General features: G+C 34.8%; 2 protein-coding genes across 2 annotated transcripts; one reads left to right on the top strand and one right to left on the bottom strand.

The window, feature by feature from the left end:
- Positions 1 to 377: 377 nt before the first annotated feature.
- Positions 378 to 1325, top strand: LOC101676320 (olfactory receptor 4K3). The gene has a single exon (XM_004781739.1). It carries the CDS (start codon positions 378 to 380, stop codon positions 1323 to 1325), a length of 948 nt encoding a protein of 315 aa, XP_004781796.1.
- Positions 1326 to 15076: 13751 nt separating this feature from the next.
- Positions 15077 to 20893, bottom strand: LOC101680489 (olfactory receptor 4K2-like). Its single transcript, XM_004781750.1, has 2 exons — positions 20868 to 20893; positions 15077 to 16016 (listed from the first exon to the last, which is right to left on the bottom strand). Exons 1-2 carry the CDS (start codon positions 20891 to 20893, stop codon positions 15077 to 15079), a joined length of 966 nt encoding a protein of 321 aa, XP_004781807.1.
- Between the last annotated feature and the right edge of the window lie 223 nt (positions 20894 to 21116).

The raw sequence follows: 21116 nt of genomic DNA, 5'->3' as shown, positions 1-21116 counted from the left end.
AAAGGCTACCATTCCCTCTCCCTTCAAAACTTGTTGGAAGTTAGCTGTGAATTTTCTTTATGTATTTTATAAAGGGAGGAGTAAGTCTTCAAATAGCTGAATTTTTATTTCTTTCATGAAGATTTTCGTCTTAAAAGCAAATTTCTAAGTCTTAAGAATTAATCTTCAGTTGAATCAAGTAAGATATCTGGAAAGTCCATGGGGAAATATTTGACTACTGTGAGCAGGGAAGTGATAAAACAGGGAACTATTTGGTAGTGGACTGCCACTAAATTATTTCATGCAAAAAAAAAATCTCATTTTGGATTTGATCACTGTATTTTTTCCTAGTTCTCCTCCCACTGGAAATGTCAGAGTCCTTCCAGAAATGAGACTGAATGGCCTGGAATAATCAGTCAGTCATAACTGAATTCATACTACAGGGTCTCTCCAGTTCTTGGGAACTCCAGATCTTCTATTTCCTGTTTTTCTCCATAGTATATGCAGCCACTGTACTGGGTAACCTTCTTATTGTGCTCACCATCCTGTCAGAGCCACGCCTTCACTCACCCATGTACTTTTTGCTGGGCAATCTCTCCTTCATTGACATGTCTCTGGCTTCATTCGCCACCCCCAAAATGATTGCAGATTTCCTCAGTGAGCACAAAACCATCTCTTTTGAAGGATGCATCACTCAGATTTTTTTCCTGCATCTGTTAGGGGGTGCTGAGATTGTACTGCTGATATCTATGTCTTTTGATAGGTACGTGGCTATATGTAAACCTTTACGTTACTTAACCATTATGAACCGAAGAATGTGTGTTGGGCTTGTAACACTTTCATGGATTGTTGGCATCTTCCATGCTATGAGTCAGTTAGCATTTACTGTCAATCTGCCTTTCTGTGGACCCAATGAAGTGGATAGCTTCTTTTGTGACCTCCCCTTGGTGATCAAACTTGCCTGTGTAGACACATACATTCTGGGAGTGTTCATGATCTCAACCAGTGGCATGATTGCCCTGGTGTGTTTTGTCCTCTTGGTGATTTCCTACACTATAATCCTGGTCACTGTTCGGCAACGTTCCTCTGGTGGGTCCTCTAAAGCACTTTCTACTTGCAGTGCCCACTTCACTGTTGTGACCCTTTTCTTTGGCCCATGCATTTTCATCTATGTATGGCCTTTCACAAACTTCCCAATAGACAAAGTGCTCTCAGTATTTTATACCATTTTCACTCCCCTCTTGAATCCAGTGATCTATACCCTTAGAAATAAAGATGTCAAGGATTCCATGATAAAACTTAGCAGACATATCTTTAAGTCTAGGAAGACTGATCTTACCCCTTGATTTCCTCATACAAAAATTAAATACTTGCTCTGCATTTATCCTCCTCATTCAGTTGATCAACAAAGTGATGCTACTGCAGAAACTGATAAGTTTATGGCAGAACTGTTTATGTAATCAGTCTCAGCACTTACTGAGTTCTGGTCATGTTAATTGTTCCTCATACAATATAACATTAACTACAGGGCACCATCAAACCTATACTCAGCATTTACCACACAGAGATCCACTTTTTAACATTCAGCTTCTGTCAGATGTAAACATTTATTTGAGTATTCCTTCCCCTGAGACATAGGCATGCTTTAAGGGTAGATTTTCCTCCCAGTCTCTTGTAATAACCTCTAAGAAAAGAGGCAAATGAGAAAGCACCAACACCTAGTATAGTAGCCTATACACTGAAGTTACAATGAGATCTTTTTATTGCTGACAAAGGTGCTAATGAATGGATTATTTTGGTTTGAAAGTCAGGAAAAGTGGAAGGTTTTTGTAAGTAAAAATATTTGGTATTTAATGTTTTTATAACCCATCTTTGATGAGAGTAATAATGTATCTTATATATATTCTGTCCCTAAGTTCCCTAGAGGATTATCCAATTTTAAAACAGTATAGTTAACTCCAGAAAATTCCTGTAGTCTTATATATATATTAAATATTAATATGTGTTATACAGCAAATTCCAGCCACACTCCCATTCTAGAAGATGAAACTAAGACCCAAGGACACAGCTTTTTCATGGTCATGCTAATTAGGTCATTCATCTGCAAATAGAGATGTATCTTTATTTTCTAAGCAGTAACAAGTTATTTTGGAACTATGTTAGTTGTATTGTTTTTATAATCAAAATGTATCTTATAATTAGTAATGTCCTATAGGATCTTTGCCATTTTCACCCTGGTTAAACACAGTATTTGACTTAAGGAACCTATGAAATAGTAGTCTTTCAACATATTTGATATAGTTAATAACTGGAGTTTTTAGAACATAGAAATCATCTATCAGTATCTATTTATTTTAAGATGATGAAATTGAGAATCAGGGAATAAAGTAACTTTCCCAAGTTCATACATCTATATGATGACAGAGTCTGTCCTAGAATGTGCCTGTCTTCTCTCTCTCTGTCTCGCTCCATCTATGTCTCTCTCAACTGAACAAGGTCTAGGTTATCTTCAAGAGAATTTGGTCATTGTCATTCTGAGAGTTGCACATAGGAAAAATGTTTAATGCATATAAGTGGACTAACTGTAACCACAAATAATTATCCAACAGCCTGCCATTTTCAAAGTTTGCATAATATTGTGATATTATACTAGGTTGGGTTTAGATAAAGACAGTTGAATATATAGAGATAGCCAATGGTATAAACATATTGTAAAGATTTAAAAGATAAAACAATCATTAAGGGAATGGAAGAGCAGATAAATGGACAAACAGACGGATGGGGGGTTGGATGTATAGCAGGGTAAATATGTAAAATCATAAATAAATGAATAAATATCTTAACTATATTGACTCAGTAGTCTGTGTACTAAATCTATACAACTGTAAATTGCAATTATCACTTGTTCAAATTATTTAAAAGGTTATTGGATTTAGTAAAGTCAAAATGGGATACTCTTAAATGTTTCTTTTTTTTCTTTAAATCTTATTTTATTTTTTCAGTGTTCCAAGATTCATTGTTTATGCACCACACCCAGTGCTCCATGTAATATGTGCCCTCCTTAAGATCCACCACCAGGCTCACCCATCATCCCACCCCCCTGCCTTCCAAAACCCTCACTTTGCTTCTCAGAGTGGACAGTTTCTCATGCTTTATCTCCCCCTCCAATTTACCCCAATTCACTTTTCCTCTCCTTCTCCTAATGTCCTCCATGTTATTTCTTATGCTCCACAAGTAAGTGAAACCATATGATAATTTACTTTCTCTGCTTGACTTATTTAACTCAGCAAAATCTCCTCCAGTCGGGTCCATGTTGATACAAAAGTTGGGTATTCATCCTTTCTGATGGAGGCATAATACTCCATTGTATATATGGATCATATCTTCTTTATCCCTTCATCTGTTGAAGTGCATCTTGGCTCTTTCTACAGTTTGGTGATTGTGGCCATTGCTGCTATGAACATGCATCTGTTAGCCATTTCTATGTTTTCTTTGGAGAAGTGTCTGTTCACATCTTCTGCCCACTTTTAGATATGATTATCTGTTTTTTTATGTGTTGAGTTTGAGGAGTTCTTTATAGATCTTGGATATCAGTCCTTTGTTTGTAGTGTCATTTGTGATTCTCAACAAGATCCTGGCTAACAGGGTGCCTGGGTGGCTCAGTGGGGTAGGCCTCTGCCTTCAGCTCAGGTCATGATCTCAGGGCCCTAGGATCAAGTCCTGCATCAGGCTCTCTGCTCAGCAGGGAGCCTGCTTCCCCCTCTCTCTGCCTGCTTCTCTGCCTACTTGTGATCTCTCTCTCTCTGTCTTTTTCTGTCAAATAAATAAATAAAATCTTTAAAAAAAAATCCTAGCTAATAGGATCCATCCAACAATACATTAATAAGATTATCCCATCATGACCAGGTAGGATTTATCCCTGGGATGCAATGTTCAACATTCACAAATAAATCAATGTGATAGAACAAATCAATAAGAGAAGAACCAAAAAGAGAGAACCATTGGTCCTCTCAACTGATACAGAAAAAGCATTTGATAAAATACAGCATCCCTTTGTGATTAAAATGCTTCAAAGTATAGGGATAGAGGGAACATTCCTCAAATTCATAGAATCTATGAAAAACCCACAGCAAGTATCATTTTCAATGGGGAAATGCTGACAGCCTTCCCTTTGAGATCAAGAACACAACAAGGGCGCACACTCTCACCACTATTGTTCAACATCATGCTAGAAGAATCAGACAACAAAAAGAAATAAAAGGTACTCAGTTTGGCAAAGAAGAAGTCAAACTCTCTCTCTCTTTGCAGATTACATGACACTTTATATGGAAAACCCAAAAGACTCCACCCCAAACTACTAGAACTCATACAGCAATTCAGTAATGTGGCAGGATACAAAATCAATGCACAGAAATCAGTTGCTTCCTTATACACTAACAATGAAAATTTAGAAAGGGAAATGAGAGGATCAGTTCCATTTACTATAACACCAAGAACCATAAGATACCTGGAAATAAACCTAACCAAAGAAGTAAAGGATCTATACGCGAGGAACTTAAATGTGTTTCTTGTGATGCAGTACAACCACTTCAGTTTAGTAATATGTTTAATGGTCACTTGAGAGATCTACTGATGAATTAACGCTAGTAAAAAAAAAATACCTTTAGCTTATTTTTGACTGTCTGAATATTATAAATCTGTTCTCCCACCTTCTCAACACTTGATTAGATCAAGTTTCTACATTGGGTCTTTCATATTTCATTCTGATCCATAGCATATGGTTGGCTGATCAGGGTAAGGAATGTTACATATTTTTTGTCAGACTACATAATTTGTGCTCCAGATTAGCATCTTAACATACACAGGGATAGAATTATAGCCATATAAATGTCATGAGTTTCATTATAGGGAAATTGACATGTGCTTTAAAATAAAATTCCAAGTATTAGGAAAATAACATGGGAAATTAACCCCAAAGACAAAATCTAGATGGTTGGCATAAGCATCAACCTAAGAAAATTTGAGGAAAGGACTCTCTATTCTAAGCCCTCCACCTACACAGTGCTCTCCCTCCTTGCCTCATATTCTTTGCTGACAATAAGTTATCTGAGCATGCTTTTTACCTATCATTTCATTGCTATGAGAAAGAAACCTCACACTGAGTCTCGACAGTCCACTGTAAAGATAAACCTAGCAAAAAATTTCAGGAAATAATCTTATTTTATGATGCCGATTTCTTCACCTCGAAGAGTCAGTAGCCTAATTGAAACTGTGTGTAGTGTGGTGCAGTAGAGCAATTTTTTTTCTTCTTCTTTTTTTTTTTTTATTTTTTGAGTAAGATAACCTGTTCCCTATTTACCTCTGTTGAGCCTGTTTCACAAGTTGATCTCTAATTACAGTCGAATAAATGAAACCAGGAATAAATGTATATAAGGATATCAAATATTTAATGTTCAAATGTTCAAAAATTAAATGTACACATACAGAATAAAACTGAGATTTGTTTGAGACTGGATGAGCTACAGCAGTGAGCCATCAGCCCCAAACAGGGTTCCTGGTACCAAAATCCCTTTAGATGTATTTCTCTCCCATTGTTCCTGCTCAAAGAACCACTGTCCCCTGCTCATTATAGGAATCACGAGGATAATCAGGAACGTGGCCTTTCATTTGATAATGCTGATGATGTAGCGGGGGATTTTTGACACTTTATTAACAAAAACTTCACCAAAAGTGATTTGTTTCATGTGCCATTTTTTCTGGTCAGTTATCAGTTTGTGCTCCCCCCACCCCATTTTGTTCCTGAAAACCTACTTAGAAGATGATGTTATAGTTTGCATTTCAAACAATTGTAATGGTTTTAGAACTGAGACGTAGTACAACTTTATAACACACCCCTTCAAGGTTTAACCTAAGCCCCACCTCTTCAGAGGAGGATTTTTCAATTCTTTTATTAACTTCTCTTTACTTTTTTCAGAGCTAATATTTCCTGCATTATTAATTTTACACATTCTTTAGATAGTTACTTAACCATTAAGTCTGTGTCATCTTCTTGTAATTTATAAGCATTTTAAAAACAGAAATTTTGCCCTTGTTTTTGTTGTTATTATTCATATGTTTGTTTCTTTTTTTTTGTATCTGCCATAGCATTTGACTTAGAGCACAGTTAGAAGCAATGATTTGGTATAATTTTTATAGTATTTACGTTTTTCTAAATCTTTTTTTTTGTTGTTATATTCCACTGTTCTTTGATGGTATCATAGTAATCACAGAAATGTTGAGGTAGAGAGGATTTCAGAGATAAGTAGTTGCCTCTGTCAAATTCTGCCCCCATCAAATTCTGCCATTAATTATGGACCTTGTACAAACCTCTGATTTGATTATATCAGATCAAGCACTATCATCATGTGTAGGACCTTTAATTGTCAATTCATTTTATCCTGTGGTAGTTCAAGTATAAAACTTCCTAAAAGTCAAGAGAAATTGTGAATGTCAGAATCTATAGGAAAAGGGACTCTGGTTTGATATTCTTTTTTTTTTTTAAGATTTTATTTATTTATTTGACAGAGAGAGATCACAAGTAGGCAGAGAGGCAGGCAGAGAGAGAGAGAGGAGGAAGCAGGCTCCCTGCTGAGCGGAGAGCCCGATGCGGGACTCGATCCCAGGACCCTGAGATCATGACCCTATCCGAAGGCAGCGGCTTAACCCACTGAGCCACCCAGGCGCCCTGATATTCTTTAAATAATCCTGGAAATCCAGGAAAATATGCATCCTATAAATTTTGGTAGTTGTGTTTTCATTTTCATATGTTATGAGATATGTTCTAATATCTGATTTTCTTTTTTTATAAAATAGTTGTTTAAAAGTATGCTAATTTACACATATTTGTGAATTTTTCCATTTCCTTTTGGTATTGGTTTCTAGTTTCATTCCAGTGTGGTTGGAAAAGATGCTTGGGATGATTTCAGTCTTCTTAAATTTGTAATGACTTGTTTTGTGACCTAGCATGTGATCTCTTCTGGAGAGTGTTTCACGTGCACTTGAGAAAAATGTATATTCTGGTCCTACTGGGTGAAATGTTCTGTATATGTCTGTTAGGTCCAGCACCTGCTGTTTCCTTACTCATATTTAGTCTGGATCATCTATCCATTATCATTTAGGGTATTGAAGTCTTCTTTATTGTGTTGCTATCTATTTCTCCCTTCAGACCTGCTGATATTAGCTTTATATATTTATTTTTAAAAATATTTTTATTTATTTATTTGACAGACAGAAATCACAAGTAGGCAGAGAGGCAGGTGGGTGGTGGGGGGAGGCAGGCTCCCTGCCGAGCAGCCTGATGTGGGGCTCGATCCCAGGACCCTGGGATCATGACCTGAGCCGAAGACAGAGGCTTTAACCCACTGAGCACCCAGGAACCCCTAGCTTTATATATTTAGTTAGGTGTTGTCATGGGCATATATATTCCTAATTGTAACCTCTTCCTGTTGAATTGACCCATTAGCATTACATAATGACCTTCTTTCCTCTTGTGACAGTTTTTGACTTAAAATTTATTTTATTTTTTATTTTTTATTAAAATCTATTTTTTTCTGATATAAGCATACTCCTCCTTTCTTTTGGTTACCATTTGAATGAAATGTATTTTTCCATCCTTTCACTTTGAGCCTGTGTGTGTGTGTCCTTTATCTAAAGCAGATACCTTATAGAGAGCATATAGTTGGATCTTGCTTTTTATCCCTTTGGTGACCCTATGTCTTTTGTTTGGTGAGTTTAATCTATTTACATTTAAAGTAATTATTTTTAGATAAGGATTTACTGTTTCCTTAATTTTTTTCTGTTTTGTAGTTTCTTTTGTTCCTCTTCCTCTCATCATCTTCATTATCGATGTGCTGCTTTTTTGCAATGGTATATTTTGATTATTTTCCCTTTATATTTTCTTATATTGCTACAGATTTTATTATCTGTGGGTATACCATAGGCTTTCAAAAAACTTTTTGTTATAGCAGTCTGTTTTGGACTGATAACAACTTCACTTTAATTGCATATAAAAGCTACACTTTTACCTCCTGACACATCCTTTGTAGTGTTGTTGTAACAATTTAAGCAGATAAAATAGCATGTCTAAAGGCCTCAAAAGAATGGATTATGGCACATGGGAAGAAGAATAAAATGAGTGTTCAAGAGGGAAAGGAATGCAAAATAGGGCTAAGGAGGTAAGCAAGGTTCAGATGATTCATGTCCTACTATACATTGTAATAATTTGTTATTGTATATTCCCTAACCACATTAGTGTTTTATCTGTGATACATAAAATGAAGTCTGTTACATTTTAAGCTTTTAGTAATAAATATTTGAGAATAAATACATATATCATCTTCATCAATAGTAAAGTGAACAATGTTAAAATCAGCATCAAATCAGAATATTTCACCTTTGCAGAGACAAGTGCTGAACCGTGTATGCCCCTGTCCTATAATCCTTCCTGCTCCCTCTCCAGGTACTCTCTGTCACCTTAATCTAAAGGTTTCTTTCCACCAACTTGCATGGCATCCCCTCAATGCAAATACACCAAAACGCATTCCAGAACTGACATCAATAAGCCAGTAAGCTTACTTCAGGGTATGGGAGGAGAAGATATTCTGGGACATAGATTTAAGATGCAAGATGATGGGAAAAGAAGAGAGGAGGTAAAAGGAGGTACCTATTTCCAGAAATTGCTGAGCTAACAGTTCCAAGTCACCTCACCTGATAACCTTATAAGCCAATTACACTTAAAAGATTCAGTATTCTGGTTAAGTAAACAAATTCACAATTTTACAGGAAAGATCATAAAGAGATAAGAATGAGGATAACTTTTCTTCTGTAGCTCCACTGTAGTCTTCATGTGCAGACTATAAGTTTAGTACCCTGTTATCCACTGGAGAAAAAATGAGACAAAACTTTCATCAGATGACCTGAGAAGGCTATAAAAAGTTTTCACAAGAACTGGGTAAAAGCTGGCCTTTTGCTTCGAGTCTTCCCTCAATTATTCAGTGCTTCCTCATTCTTTCCAAGGCTCTGGCCACTTTTTTTTTTTTTTTTTCATTACAATCTCTTTCTACTACTGCTAACCTAATAATTTGTTCTCTAGAAAAAGTTAATCACATGCAACTCCTGAGTTCACTAGGTATTTGTGTTTCTCTCTGCATTTGCCCATGCTGTTCCTTCCCAGTGGCATACTTTGCCCCCAACTTTGCTTTCAAGTCTCAGATTCAGCACTATCTTCAAGAAGATTTCTCTGACTCTGCAGGCATATTTGGACATGCCTTTTCCTAAGTTCCTATATTATTGTATGCAAATCTACATCATGGCCATTATGACACTGCATTGTGATTATTTTTCTGTGATTAGATAGAATCTCTTTAAAGGTAAGGGTAATGTTTTATTGTGTTTCCAAAGGACAGAGCATAGGCCCTCAAACAAACACAAAAACAAATGAAAAAAACATTTCTGGGAATATCTATACTGAGGGAGGAGATTAAGGTGGCACCTGTTTGACAAAGGTGGGAAATACTACTTAAGATAATGTCATCTCTCTGTTGACTATTACTAGACTATTTACCTATTTCAAGAAGAGGCCAGTCCTATCTTCCTACAATTAAAAATGCATTTGGAAGATCTAAAATAGCTCTCCAGTGTAAAATGAAATACAGGTGACCAAAAGCAGATTTCTACTGGAGTACAGTCAGAAGATCAGAACATAGGAGAAGAAAGGCATTTTAAAAAAGAAGAAGAAGAAGAAGAAGGGGAAGAAGACAGGGTGCCTGGGTGGCTCATTTGTTAAGTGTCTGCCTTCAGCTCAGGTCATGATCCCAGGGTCCTTGGATCGAGCCCTAAATCAGGCTCCCTGCTCAGCAGGAAACCTGTTTCTCCTTCTCCTATTCTGCCTGCTTGTGTTCCCCCACCTGCTGTGTCTCTCTCTGTCAAATAAATAAATAAAATCTTAAAAAGAAGAAGAAGATAACAATGAATCTTAGAATACTGCATCAAAAACTAGTAATGTATTTTATGGTGACTAACATAACACAATAATAAAATATTAAAAAAAGAAAAAGAAGTATAACTGACTTTTTAATAATCCAGTTTGGCTTAAAATCTTATAGAAGAATAATCTGTAGAAGTATCAGTGACCCAAGGAGATACAATGAATGCTATATGTTTGTTGAGAATGAACCATCAGAAGTTAGGGACAAGAGTAGATTGTGTCAAGGTGAAGGTTAGAGCTGGAAGAAAAGTGGTAGATGTGGTGATAGAAAAGACATAATACACATCTTAATTTCTTTATTAGGAATCATAAACTGCCGGGGTAATATGCATGAATGGGGAGGGAGTGTACTAGTGTGCAAGACAAAACAGATGAGATCTCTGGTATTAGCCCAGTCTAAAAACTCACCTACAGTTTAGAATTCTGGCCTAATGTAAGCAGGTTTGTTTTTCTTCCATTTTTTAAAGAAAATCTATCAAGCTCTATTTTGTTTTGAAATCTACCACTATCTCATTTTATCAAATTAGTTTTTCTTTATAAACCTTTGAGGAAAGACAAAAAACATGTTGGGTATGCAGGCTGCTTACTTGCAAACTCTACTAAAAGAATGATGAGAAAACCAGGATAGAAATTGACAAACTTATCCCAAACCAGAAGCCCAGTAAGTGGTATAGAGCTGCGTTCAAATCAGATAACCAGGTTTCAGTGGTGATATTCATAGTCTCCACTCCAAGAGTTCTTAGTCTTGTGTGTACCACAGACCCCTCTGAGCTTCAGCAAAGCTCAAAGCCTCACTAGAATAATATGGCAAATATACAAACTAAAATACTTAGGAGTATAAGGAAAGCTGATCAAACTTAATTATACTTATCAAAATGTGATATGTACAGTGTGGGGTTTAACTGATTGCCCAGGAAAGGGTTTTACCACATAAACCTCCAGGTAGAAATTAGATATTTATCCTACATCTTCAGGGATATCCTAGCCAGATGAAATGTCTGACTTGATGCTACAATTTCATGGTTCCAATTTTAATAGTTTCTTAAACAATACTTCTACCAAATCTCCAAATAAGCTATTCCCTTAATTTTCAAAATGTGGAGAAAATCTTTCTGCCTACAGTTGTAACCTTCTTCATGTGCTAAATATAAAGTGAATAAGTAATTGTGACCATTCATTTCTAGTTAATATTTGTAATAAATGTAGTTATATAAGAATTTTAAGCATTTCACTACTATGTTTTGAATGAGTAAAAGACAAAGAGAGACAAAATATGTGAACAATATTTTATCACTTTTTAATCATATAAATTTTACTTAAAAACATTGTGATAAAATAAGACACTGACTTGTAGAACATTTATTATTTTCCCCTTTCATGGCATCTTGGTATATATTTCTACAAAAATGAATAAAAAATTTCTAAAATATAATGCTTCCTTTGAAAAACACAGACCTACAAAAGACAATATTAACTACATCAGTGCACCAAAGATTAATAATTGGCACAAATCCAGTATTCTAAAATTAGTTAATGTTTGGTAAATTGACACATCCTAATAGTCTACAACCATGTTCTTGATGTTTAATTAAGCATATCTATATCCATTCCATTTAAACTGTCATTTATGCATGCCTAACACAATTGGCAACAATAATATTATTAGTTAGCATTCATTAAACATTTAATGAGTGCCAAGCACTCTTTATTATGTTACATGTCTTTTTTATTAATTTTTATAACATTCCTAGTGGTTATATATTAAGTCTACAATTTATCAGTGAAAAAAAAAAAAACAGAGTTAGAAACATTAAGAATATGTGCTCAAAGTTCTACACAAGAAAGTGGTGAGACTGGAATTCCACCTACAACAGACTGGTCCCATCTAATTGCTAGATATGTTTCTTAAAAACAGATAAACAGGGGCACCTGGGTGGCTCAGTGAGTTAACGCCTCTGCCTTCAGCTCAGGTCATGAGCTCAGGGTTCTAGGATTGAGTCCTGCATCGGGCTCTCTGCTCAGCAGGGAGCCTGCTTCCTCCTCTCTCTCTCTCTCTCTCTGCCTGCCTCTCTGCCTACTTGTGATCTCTCTGTGTCAAATAAATAAAATCTTTAAAAAAAAAAAAAAAACAGATAAACAGATCTTGTAAATTAATGAATCACGAGCACCCAGAAAAGATCTTAAACAGAGTAGGTGCTCAATGAATAGTTATTGAACTAAAGATTTTTCAGAAGCAGGATTTATATTTAAAGATTTTATTTATTTATCAGAGTGGGGGGGAGAGTGAGCACAGGCAGACAGAATGGCAGGCAGAGGCAGAGGGAGAAGCAGGCTCCCCGCTGAGCAAGGAGCCCATGTGGGACTGGATGTATATTTAAAAACAAAGATGTGGAGGTTCCTCAAAAAGTTAAAAATAGAACTACCCTATGACCCAGCAATTGCACTACTAAGTATTTAACAAAGGATACAATCATAGTGATTCAAAGGGGCATATGCATCCCAATGTTTATAGCAGCAATGTCCACAATAACCAAACATGGAAAGAGTCCAGATGTCCATTGACAGATGAATGGATAAAGAAGATGCGGTATGTGTGTATATACACACACGCGCATGCATATACAGGCATCAAAAAATGAAATCTTGCCATTTGCCACGAGGTGGATGGAACTGGAGTGTATTATGCTAAGTTAAATAAGAGAAAGACAAATACCATATGATTTCACTCATGTGGAATTTAGGAAACAAAACTGATGAACACAGGAGAAGGGAAGGAAAAATAAGATAAAATCAGAGAGGGAGACAAACCATAAGAAACTCTTAATTGTAGGAAACAAACTGAGAGTTGCTGGAGGAGAGGTGGGTGGGGTAATGAGGTAATTGAGTAATGGGCATCAAGGAGGGCACTGGGTATTATATGCAACTGATTAATCACTACATTCTACCCCTGAAACTAATAATTCATTATATGTTAACTACCTTGAATTTAAATAAAATAAAAAATTAAAAAATCATCACAAAGATGATAATTTTTACTGAAGAATGGAATTAAGACAAAGGACATTTTTACCTTAAATTTTTCTCATTTCTCTGATTGACTCTGAGGCAAGAAGGAAGAGTTTATGATTTGGTTAAAAATGAACTAGTATTTTAAACTAGAATTTTTTTTTATTATGTTATATTAGTCACCATAGAATATGATTTTATACCTAAGTCCAACACTACATTTCTTCACAAACTTCTGCCAAATTATTTAACTTCAGATATTAAATATTTGGCTTGGAGATTGTGTTAAAGCATACTGAAACCTTAAAAATTGAGAATAAATATAAGAATCTATTAATACTATTAAAACCAAACTGTCTAAATCCATCATAACAGATTATTTCCTAAACTATTTTCATATACTTAAGTCAGTTCAAATAGATACAGCCTATCAGTACGTTGTTGTTCATAAAAATCACAAATTATCTGACAATCTAATCTAATTTTTTCTAACTACCCTCCATGTTAGTGAAGGAAAACTGGAAAGTGTTCTTTTGTTTTTCTGCCATATGTCTTAAGAAGTCATAATCAAAGAGACATCCTAAAACTAGAATATCAGATTTTGTGAGCTACTGGTTTCACTTGAATGCAGCTATTCTTTAAAGGTATACTTTATGAATAAGATGCATTTTCATTTAGAGTCTGTGCAGATGGGAAGGGAAAATAAAATTACATTTTTAGAGTCTCTTCTGTCCAGTTTCCATAAAAGTCACAACAAACAATCTAGTTTTATTATCTTCACAATAGAAATTACAAAGGGTAGAGAGATAAAGTGAATATCCTAGGATAACACAGCTAGAAAAAAAACAGATCCAAAATTTAATTTTGAGATCTACATATTTTTAGAAAAATGATCTTTGCCTCTTACAGTGATTCAGTCTTGAGCCAACTTTATGAATTCTCTGCATCTTATGTTCTTCATCAGCAGTTAGGGAAATTATTTGGTTAGCTGATTTCCAAAGACCATCTTGTAATAAAATATATCTTTAACAAAATCAGTTATAAATCAGAATAGGGAGAACTGTGCTATATTTTTTTAACTTAGTTTCATCTTTTCTTCCTATAGGCTACTTATATTGAAAATGAGGAACAAAACTCATACTAAGACTAATAATATTTTGATATATTTTATTTTGGGAATGACAAACTTGTCATGAATTAAGTAGTTAATTTTCCAAGCAGTTAGTCTTGCTATTAAATGAGTTCATCATATTTCTGATATTTGGCCAGGTTTTAGAAGTTTTTCAGACCTGAGTGGTTTACTTTCTATCATTTAAACTTCACAAATGGCCATTTAATCAGTTATTTGCTATATTAAATATCAAGTGTGGTAGTGATCTGTACACTTCTTAAAAACTATATCATTAAATTTCAGATCCTCCAAACTGTACTGTTTTATTCAAAGCTGACTCAGAACTCAAACAGTTTCATGTAATAAATCAGGATTCTTCTGCTTTATTCAGAACAATCTCTTCACAATATGAATTCCCCCACAAAAATATTCCCAATGCTATGGGGGGGGGAACCCTGTTATGCCCAACACTCTTTTTTTTATTGTGTTATGTTAGTCACCATAAAATACATCATTTGTTTCTGATGCAGTGTTCCGAGTACACCCAACACTCTTAATCAAAGTTCTGCAAGTGGACACCATCAGAATGCCACAAAGCTGCCACAGAGTGGGAATGTTCTGGGTTAGAAGACAAGAGAACACTATTTTATTTCAGGTTTCTCTAAGCTGACTGAGGTATGTTGATAGGACTCAGGGATTTATGAAGCCCTGAGTTTATGTTTTAGTGATATATCCATTTCTCTATGAAATTAACCTACATATTTCAACAGATTTTCAAAGGTTCTATGATTTCAAAAGGCTTGCAAACATTTCACTAACTTTTAGGCAAAATATTTCATATCTCTCAACCCCAGCTTCCTACTTTTGTGGATTTAGATTAAAGGACTTGAAGTTCTAAGTTTAATTTTCTATTGCTATAAGGACAAAACTGATGATGTGTATCTCAGACAGGAGATTCATTGCACTGGGTATCTTGAAGTAGTTTTCCCAAGATTCAAGTTTTGATTACTTAGTTTCTTCTTCACAGCAGTCTTCACTTCCTGATTTCTAAAGGTATAGATAAGTGGATTCAGAAAGGGGGTGAAGATGGTATAGAAAACAGACAGAACTTTGTCTACCAGGAAGTTGGTAAAAGGCCACACATAGATAAAGATGCAAGGCCCAAAGAACATAAACACAACTATAAAATGTGCAGTGCAGGTAGAAAGAGCCTTAGATGTCCCTGTAGAGGAGTGGTGGTCCTTGATTGTGACAAGAACAATGATATAGGAAGTGAGCAAAAGCAGAAAACTTACAAGAGCAATCACACCACTGGTAGAGATCATGAAGATTCCAAGAACATATATATCTATACAGGCCAGCTGGATGACCAAAGGAAGGTCACAGAAGAAACTGTCTACAACATTGGGACCACAGAAGGGTAAATAGAGGGTGAAAGCTAACTGACTCATTGTATGCAGGAAGCCTACTGTCCAAGAGGTTACCACAAGCCCAGCACACACTTTTTGGCTCATTATTGTTGAATAATGTAGAGGTTTGCATATGGCAATGTACCTGTCAAAAGACATGGAGATCAGCAGCACAATCTCAGTCCCAGTGAAAAGGTGCAAAAAGAAGATCTGCGAAATGCAGCCCTCAAAGGAGATGGTCTTACGCTCAGCAAAGAAGTCCATGATCATCTTTGGAGTAGCAAAGGAGGACAGGCACATGTCAATGAAAGACAGATTGCTAAGGAGGAAATACATGGGAGAGTGAAGGTGTGGGGTAGACAGAACTGTGAGCAAAATCAGGCTGTTGCCCAACATAGTTATCAAATAGAAAACAGAAAATATTACAAAGAAAAAAGTCTGGAGCTCAGGAGAATCAGTAAGTCCAAGTAACACAAATTCAGACACTCTAGAATGGTTGAACCGCTCCATTGATCTGCAGACTGCTCTGTAATGACAAAAATAAGACAAAATGACATAGGCAGAAATTGTGACACTTTTACATATGGAGTTATGATATCAATTAATAATTCATAAGAATACTAATTACCTAAAAGCCAACTAACAACTATCTCAGTAAAGATTTGTCCTTTTGGAACAAACAACAATTGCTGTTAGCACTTCAAATGGACAACTTCTTGGTTTGGCCAACATCAGTACCCAACATTTTGGGTTATACTTTTCATATACCCATACAATAATATTCCCATTCTGAATACTGAGTAATGAGTTACATAATCCATGTTTACAAAGTAAGATTACACTAAGTTACTGCACTCTACCTAATAAGTCAGGTATAAAAAAGTTTAAATGAGGGTTGAAATCTCCAAACTTTCTGTTAAACAATAATAATAAAATATAATTATGTAAAATCTATTATTATTGCATGCTGGATATAACTAAGAGTTTAACATAATTTCAGAAGACCTATTAAGTATCCTAAGAAGGTAATAAATGATTCTTTTAGTGGTCTCCAGTTTTCTCAGCTTCAGAAAAATCCAGTTCCATTCTAACCTCACTTGCAAATTTGCAAACTGTTTTGTCACTATTGATAAGTATTATTTTTAATATATAATTTTGTTTTCTTAATTTTATGGGTCATGTTCTTTATTTTTGTAAATTGCTTTTTTTTGAATTTTTTAAATTTCTTTTCAGCGTAAAGTATTCATTGTTTTTGCACCACACCCAGTCCTCCATGCAATCTGTGCCCTCTCCAATACCCACCACCTGATTCCTCAACCTCCCACCCCCCACCCCTTCAAAAGCCTCAGGTTGTTTTTCAGAGTCCATAGTCTCTCATGATTCACCTCCCCTTCCAATTTGCCTCAACTCCCTTCTCCTCTCCACCTCCCCTTGTCCTCCATGCTATTTGTTATGCTCCACAAATAAGTGAAACCATATGATAATTGACTCTCTCTGATTGACTTATTTCACTCAGCATAATCTCTTCCATATAATTTCTTAATTCCATAAAACTATTGATAACTGAAAAGTATACCTACAACATGAATTATTCTCGACTTGAAACATTTAAAAAAGAGAGAATATCCTTCCTTTACATCTCATGCTATTCCAACAAAGGTATTTTTTGACTAGAAAAAAAATAGATTCTAGAACTGAACCAGAAAATATACAAGATGAATATTAGACCTCTTGTAATATCAGAATATAAGAATATAAGATGCTCAAAACAAAAATCAAAAACCCACTTAAGTGATACTATTTCCAAGTGACACAGGAGTCACTGGGGCAAGAAAAAGATACTTTTAAGGGCTCAGTCTCATTTTTCAAAATTGAAAAAAATATAAAAAGATTTTTATTTGCAATACATTTTAAGTGCTACAAATACCTTCTATGATATTTTTCATATAAGTAACCACCTGGTTTCCCGTTAGAGAAAAATTTGGCTTCATCCTCATTTATTTGCACATAACTCAAATTGTTCTGTCAATATTGATAAATATTTATAAAATTTGTCAGAGAACAATATTCCAGAAATCTTACAACTGAACTGTGGCAAAATAGTTAAAAGGGTTAAGGTGTTCTTAATGTGCTGTGTGACCTTGATTGTACATGAGGAGCCTCTGTAAGATTTGACATCTTACCTGAGAGAATTAAATTAGATAGCCTGTATAAAGTCCTTATATCTCCTGGACAACATTCAAGAACTCTCTAGGTTTCAAAATCCAAATTTCAGAATACTGCTTGGAAGTAATCAGCTTGTTTTATTTCACTAATAAACATAATAATTGCAGTAAAAATATTCAAATCTAGTTTTAATTCAGGGATTAGGAAAAGATATGTGCTTATAAAATCATTTCATCTTTTTGAAGTTAAATTACTTCTTTCCAAATGAAAATTATTAGTATCTTGATATATTAAAAATCTCAGCCTCACTCATTTAAATATTTGTTCTATTTTCCTAACTTAATAATATTACTAGTAAGGAGAATGTAAGCTATTATAGCTAATTATATATATATATATATATATATATATATACACACACACACACACACACACATACACACACACACATATATGTATACACACACACACACGCACACACTATGAATATATTGTGTATTCATTATAAGTGAATAAAGAGTTACCAGGTTTTTTCTCCTTTTATCTTCAGAAGGGCATCTCTAAAACCTATTTAATGAAATCATCCATCTTTATGTCTTCAGGTTATACATTTTTTCCTTATTACACTTACATTATATTTGCTTTATAGAATTATTAAATGAATTGTTCTAGCCACCTGACGAACATAAACCATGACTGCTTCTCAAAATTCTTAATATTATTTCCAGCTTTTATCCTACCAGCTATACATCAGGAATCAAAATACTACATCCTTCAAGATTCAGAAGCCTACTGAAATCACCATGGTCCTTATAGATATATGTTTTTCCCAGTCCTGGTATAAAAGCCTCTAGAAAGTAGCAACATTTAGGGGCTGAGGGACTGGATATTTCTGTCTGCTTGCAGTGGGAGTTATTAAAATGTTGAGCTGACTTTTCCCAAAGTTGCAAGAATTGTGGAGTATGTCTTTGTTATTTAAAGTGAGGAAACACACTCATGCTCATGATGAAGCCGTGTTCATCACAACTGGGACTAGCCTAGGAGAAGGACTCCTTTGACCAGTCTGAAGGAGCATTTAGGAGCAAAAAATTGCTCCTTTGAATGCGGAAATATTCTCACCTTTATGCCCCAGTGTTCATTGTCTAAAAGTTGGAAAATTATTCTTGTAGGCTAAGGCACTTTGTCAGTGAAAGAAATTTTGCTTACTGGAAGAATCATATAGCAAAATAATCATGTATTGTGTTTTTGACAGGGCACTAAAAATAAGTACAAGCTGGTAGGTACCAGCAGGTAAAATCTGGGAAAGGAGAAGTTGGGAAGCCCAAAGTGCAAAAGAAGTGAAGATAGGTACTTGCAAGTGCCCTAGAGGAATGGTGTATTAATTAAATTATACAAATAAATGTAAAGCATTTAGCACAATATCTGGCACAGAGAAAGTGGTGAATATAGAATAACTAGCAGAGGTGATTCTAATTAACTATTTTTTGAAATGTCCATGACACATAATTCAGAAAGATTCCAAATGTAGACTCTCAACCTGAAACCCTAACTGAGGGTCTTGCCATATTTTCTTGAAGGCCAGTCATTCATCTGTGGATTGCTCTCCAAACACAACTTTCTCCTCAAGTTTCTCAGTAATTTGAACTCTTCACAACTACAATACCTATCCTACATTCCCCATAAGACTAACAGTAGAGCCCAAGAAAATCTTCCTTAGCTGACCACATTACTTATAGTCTTTGAAATAATAAAACAAATAACTTTGTTTTGAAGATTTTAAAAATTTCTCTTCTATAAAAAGAAAGGGAATAAAAGAAAAAAAAAAGGCCAACCAACCCAAAAGCAGTTGCAAAAATTCGGTAAATTTTAAGTATTTGCCCACTTTAAAACAAAAGGTAAGTGTATACAGACTACTAGAGTTATTCTGGAAAGGCGAGAGAATTAACAAAAAAAGTAGCGGAAATAAAAGATAATTCAAAAACAGAGTTATGAAGGAGTTTGAGAACATTATGCAGATGTTCTGTATCTTGGGTGTAGTGGAAGTTACACAAATCTATATATATATGTATTAAAATCCACAACACTGCAATACCAAAAGAAACCAAAATCAGTTTTGCTTTAAGATAATTTATAAAGTAGAATTTTAGAAAGAAAAACCAGAAAATTTTGCTTACAAAAGAAGCAAATAAAACCATGAGATTTCTTATAAACCAACATTAACCTACTAAAATATATAGTAAAAAAAAAAAAAGTTTTCCAGATAAGCAACAGAATACATAAATAAGAGTAATCTTAATCTGAAATGTGTTGGATATATGTGACAAGCTGTAATACTCTACAAAAGGAAAAAAATGAAATACATGCTGTGTTATTGGAAGGAAAAATACAATATTGCTCAACAAGAAAATTGTTTTATTGAGGTATAAATAACACACAGCATTCTACTGCTTTCAGATGTACAACATAAAGTTTGAACAATTCTATACATACTCAGTGCTCACAATGGTAAGTGTAGTAACCATCAGCCAAACAACATAGTACAACATTATTAACTATATTCCCTGTTCTGTAATTTTATCTCTGACTTTATTTCGTACTGAAAATTTGTGCCTCTTTCTCCCTTTTATCTATTTCACCTATTCCCCTACTCACCTTCCCTCTAGAAACCACCAGTTTGTTGTATATGAGTCTGTTTTGTCCCTTTTTTCTGTTTCTTTATTTCTTAAATTCCACAATGAGTGCAGTCATATGGTATTTGCCTTCCTCTGACTGACTTATGTCATTTATCATTATACTCTCTAGCTGTATCCATGCCATTGCTATTGGCAAGATTTCATTCTTTTTATACTGAATAATATTCCAGTATGTAAAACATACCAATTACACACACACACACAGCTTTTTAATTGATTTATCTATCTGTGGATACTTAGGTAACTTCCAATCTTAGTTATTATAAATAATGCTGCAAGAAATATAGGGGTGAATGTCTTGGAAAATTAGTACTTTTGTTTTCATTAGTAAATATCCAATAATGAAATTACTGGATTATATGGTGTTTCTGTTTTTCATTTTTTGAGGAAACTCCATACTGATTTTCACAGTGACTGCACCTTTTCACTCCCACCAACAATGCATGAGGGTTCCCCTTACTCCATATCTTCACCAATACTTGTTTTTATTTTTGATATTAGCCATTCTGACAAGTGTGGGCTGAAACCTTATTGAGGTCTTGATTTGCATTTCCATGATGTTTAGAGATGTTGAGCATCTTTTCGTATGTCTGTTGGCCACCTGTATATCTTTGGAAAAAATGTCTAATCAGGTTCTCTGCCCATTACTTTATCAGAGTGTTTGTTTTTTGATATTAATTTCTGTAAATTCTTTTCATATTTTGGATGTTAACCCCTTATAAGATACA

The sequence above is a fragment of the Mustela putorius genome, unplaced genomic scaffold (assembly GCF_011764305.1).
Source record: "Mustela putorius furo isolate JIRA1106 unplaced genomic scaffold, ASM1176430v1.1 tig00003896_pilon_pilon_pilon, whole genome shotgun sequence".
Lineage (NCBI taxonomy): Eukaryota > Metazoa > Chordata > Mammalia > Carnivora > Mustelidae > Mustela > Mustela putorius.
This window is presented reverse-complemented; position numbering and strand designations above follow the sequence as displayed.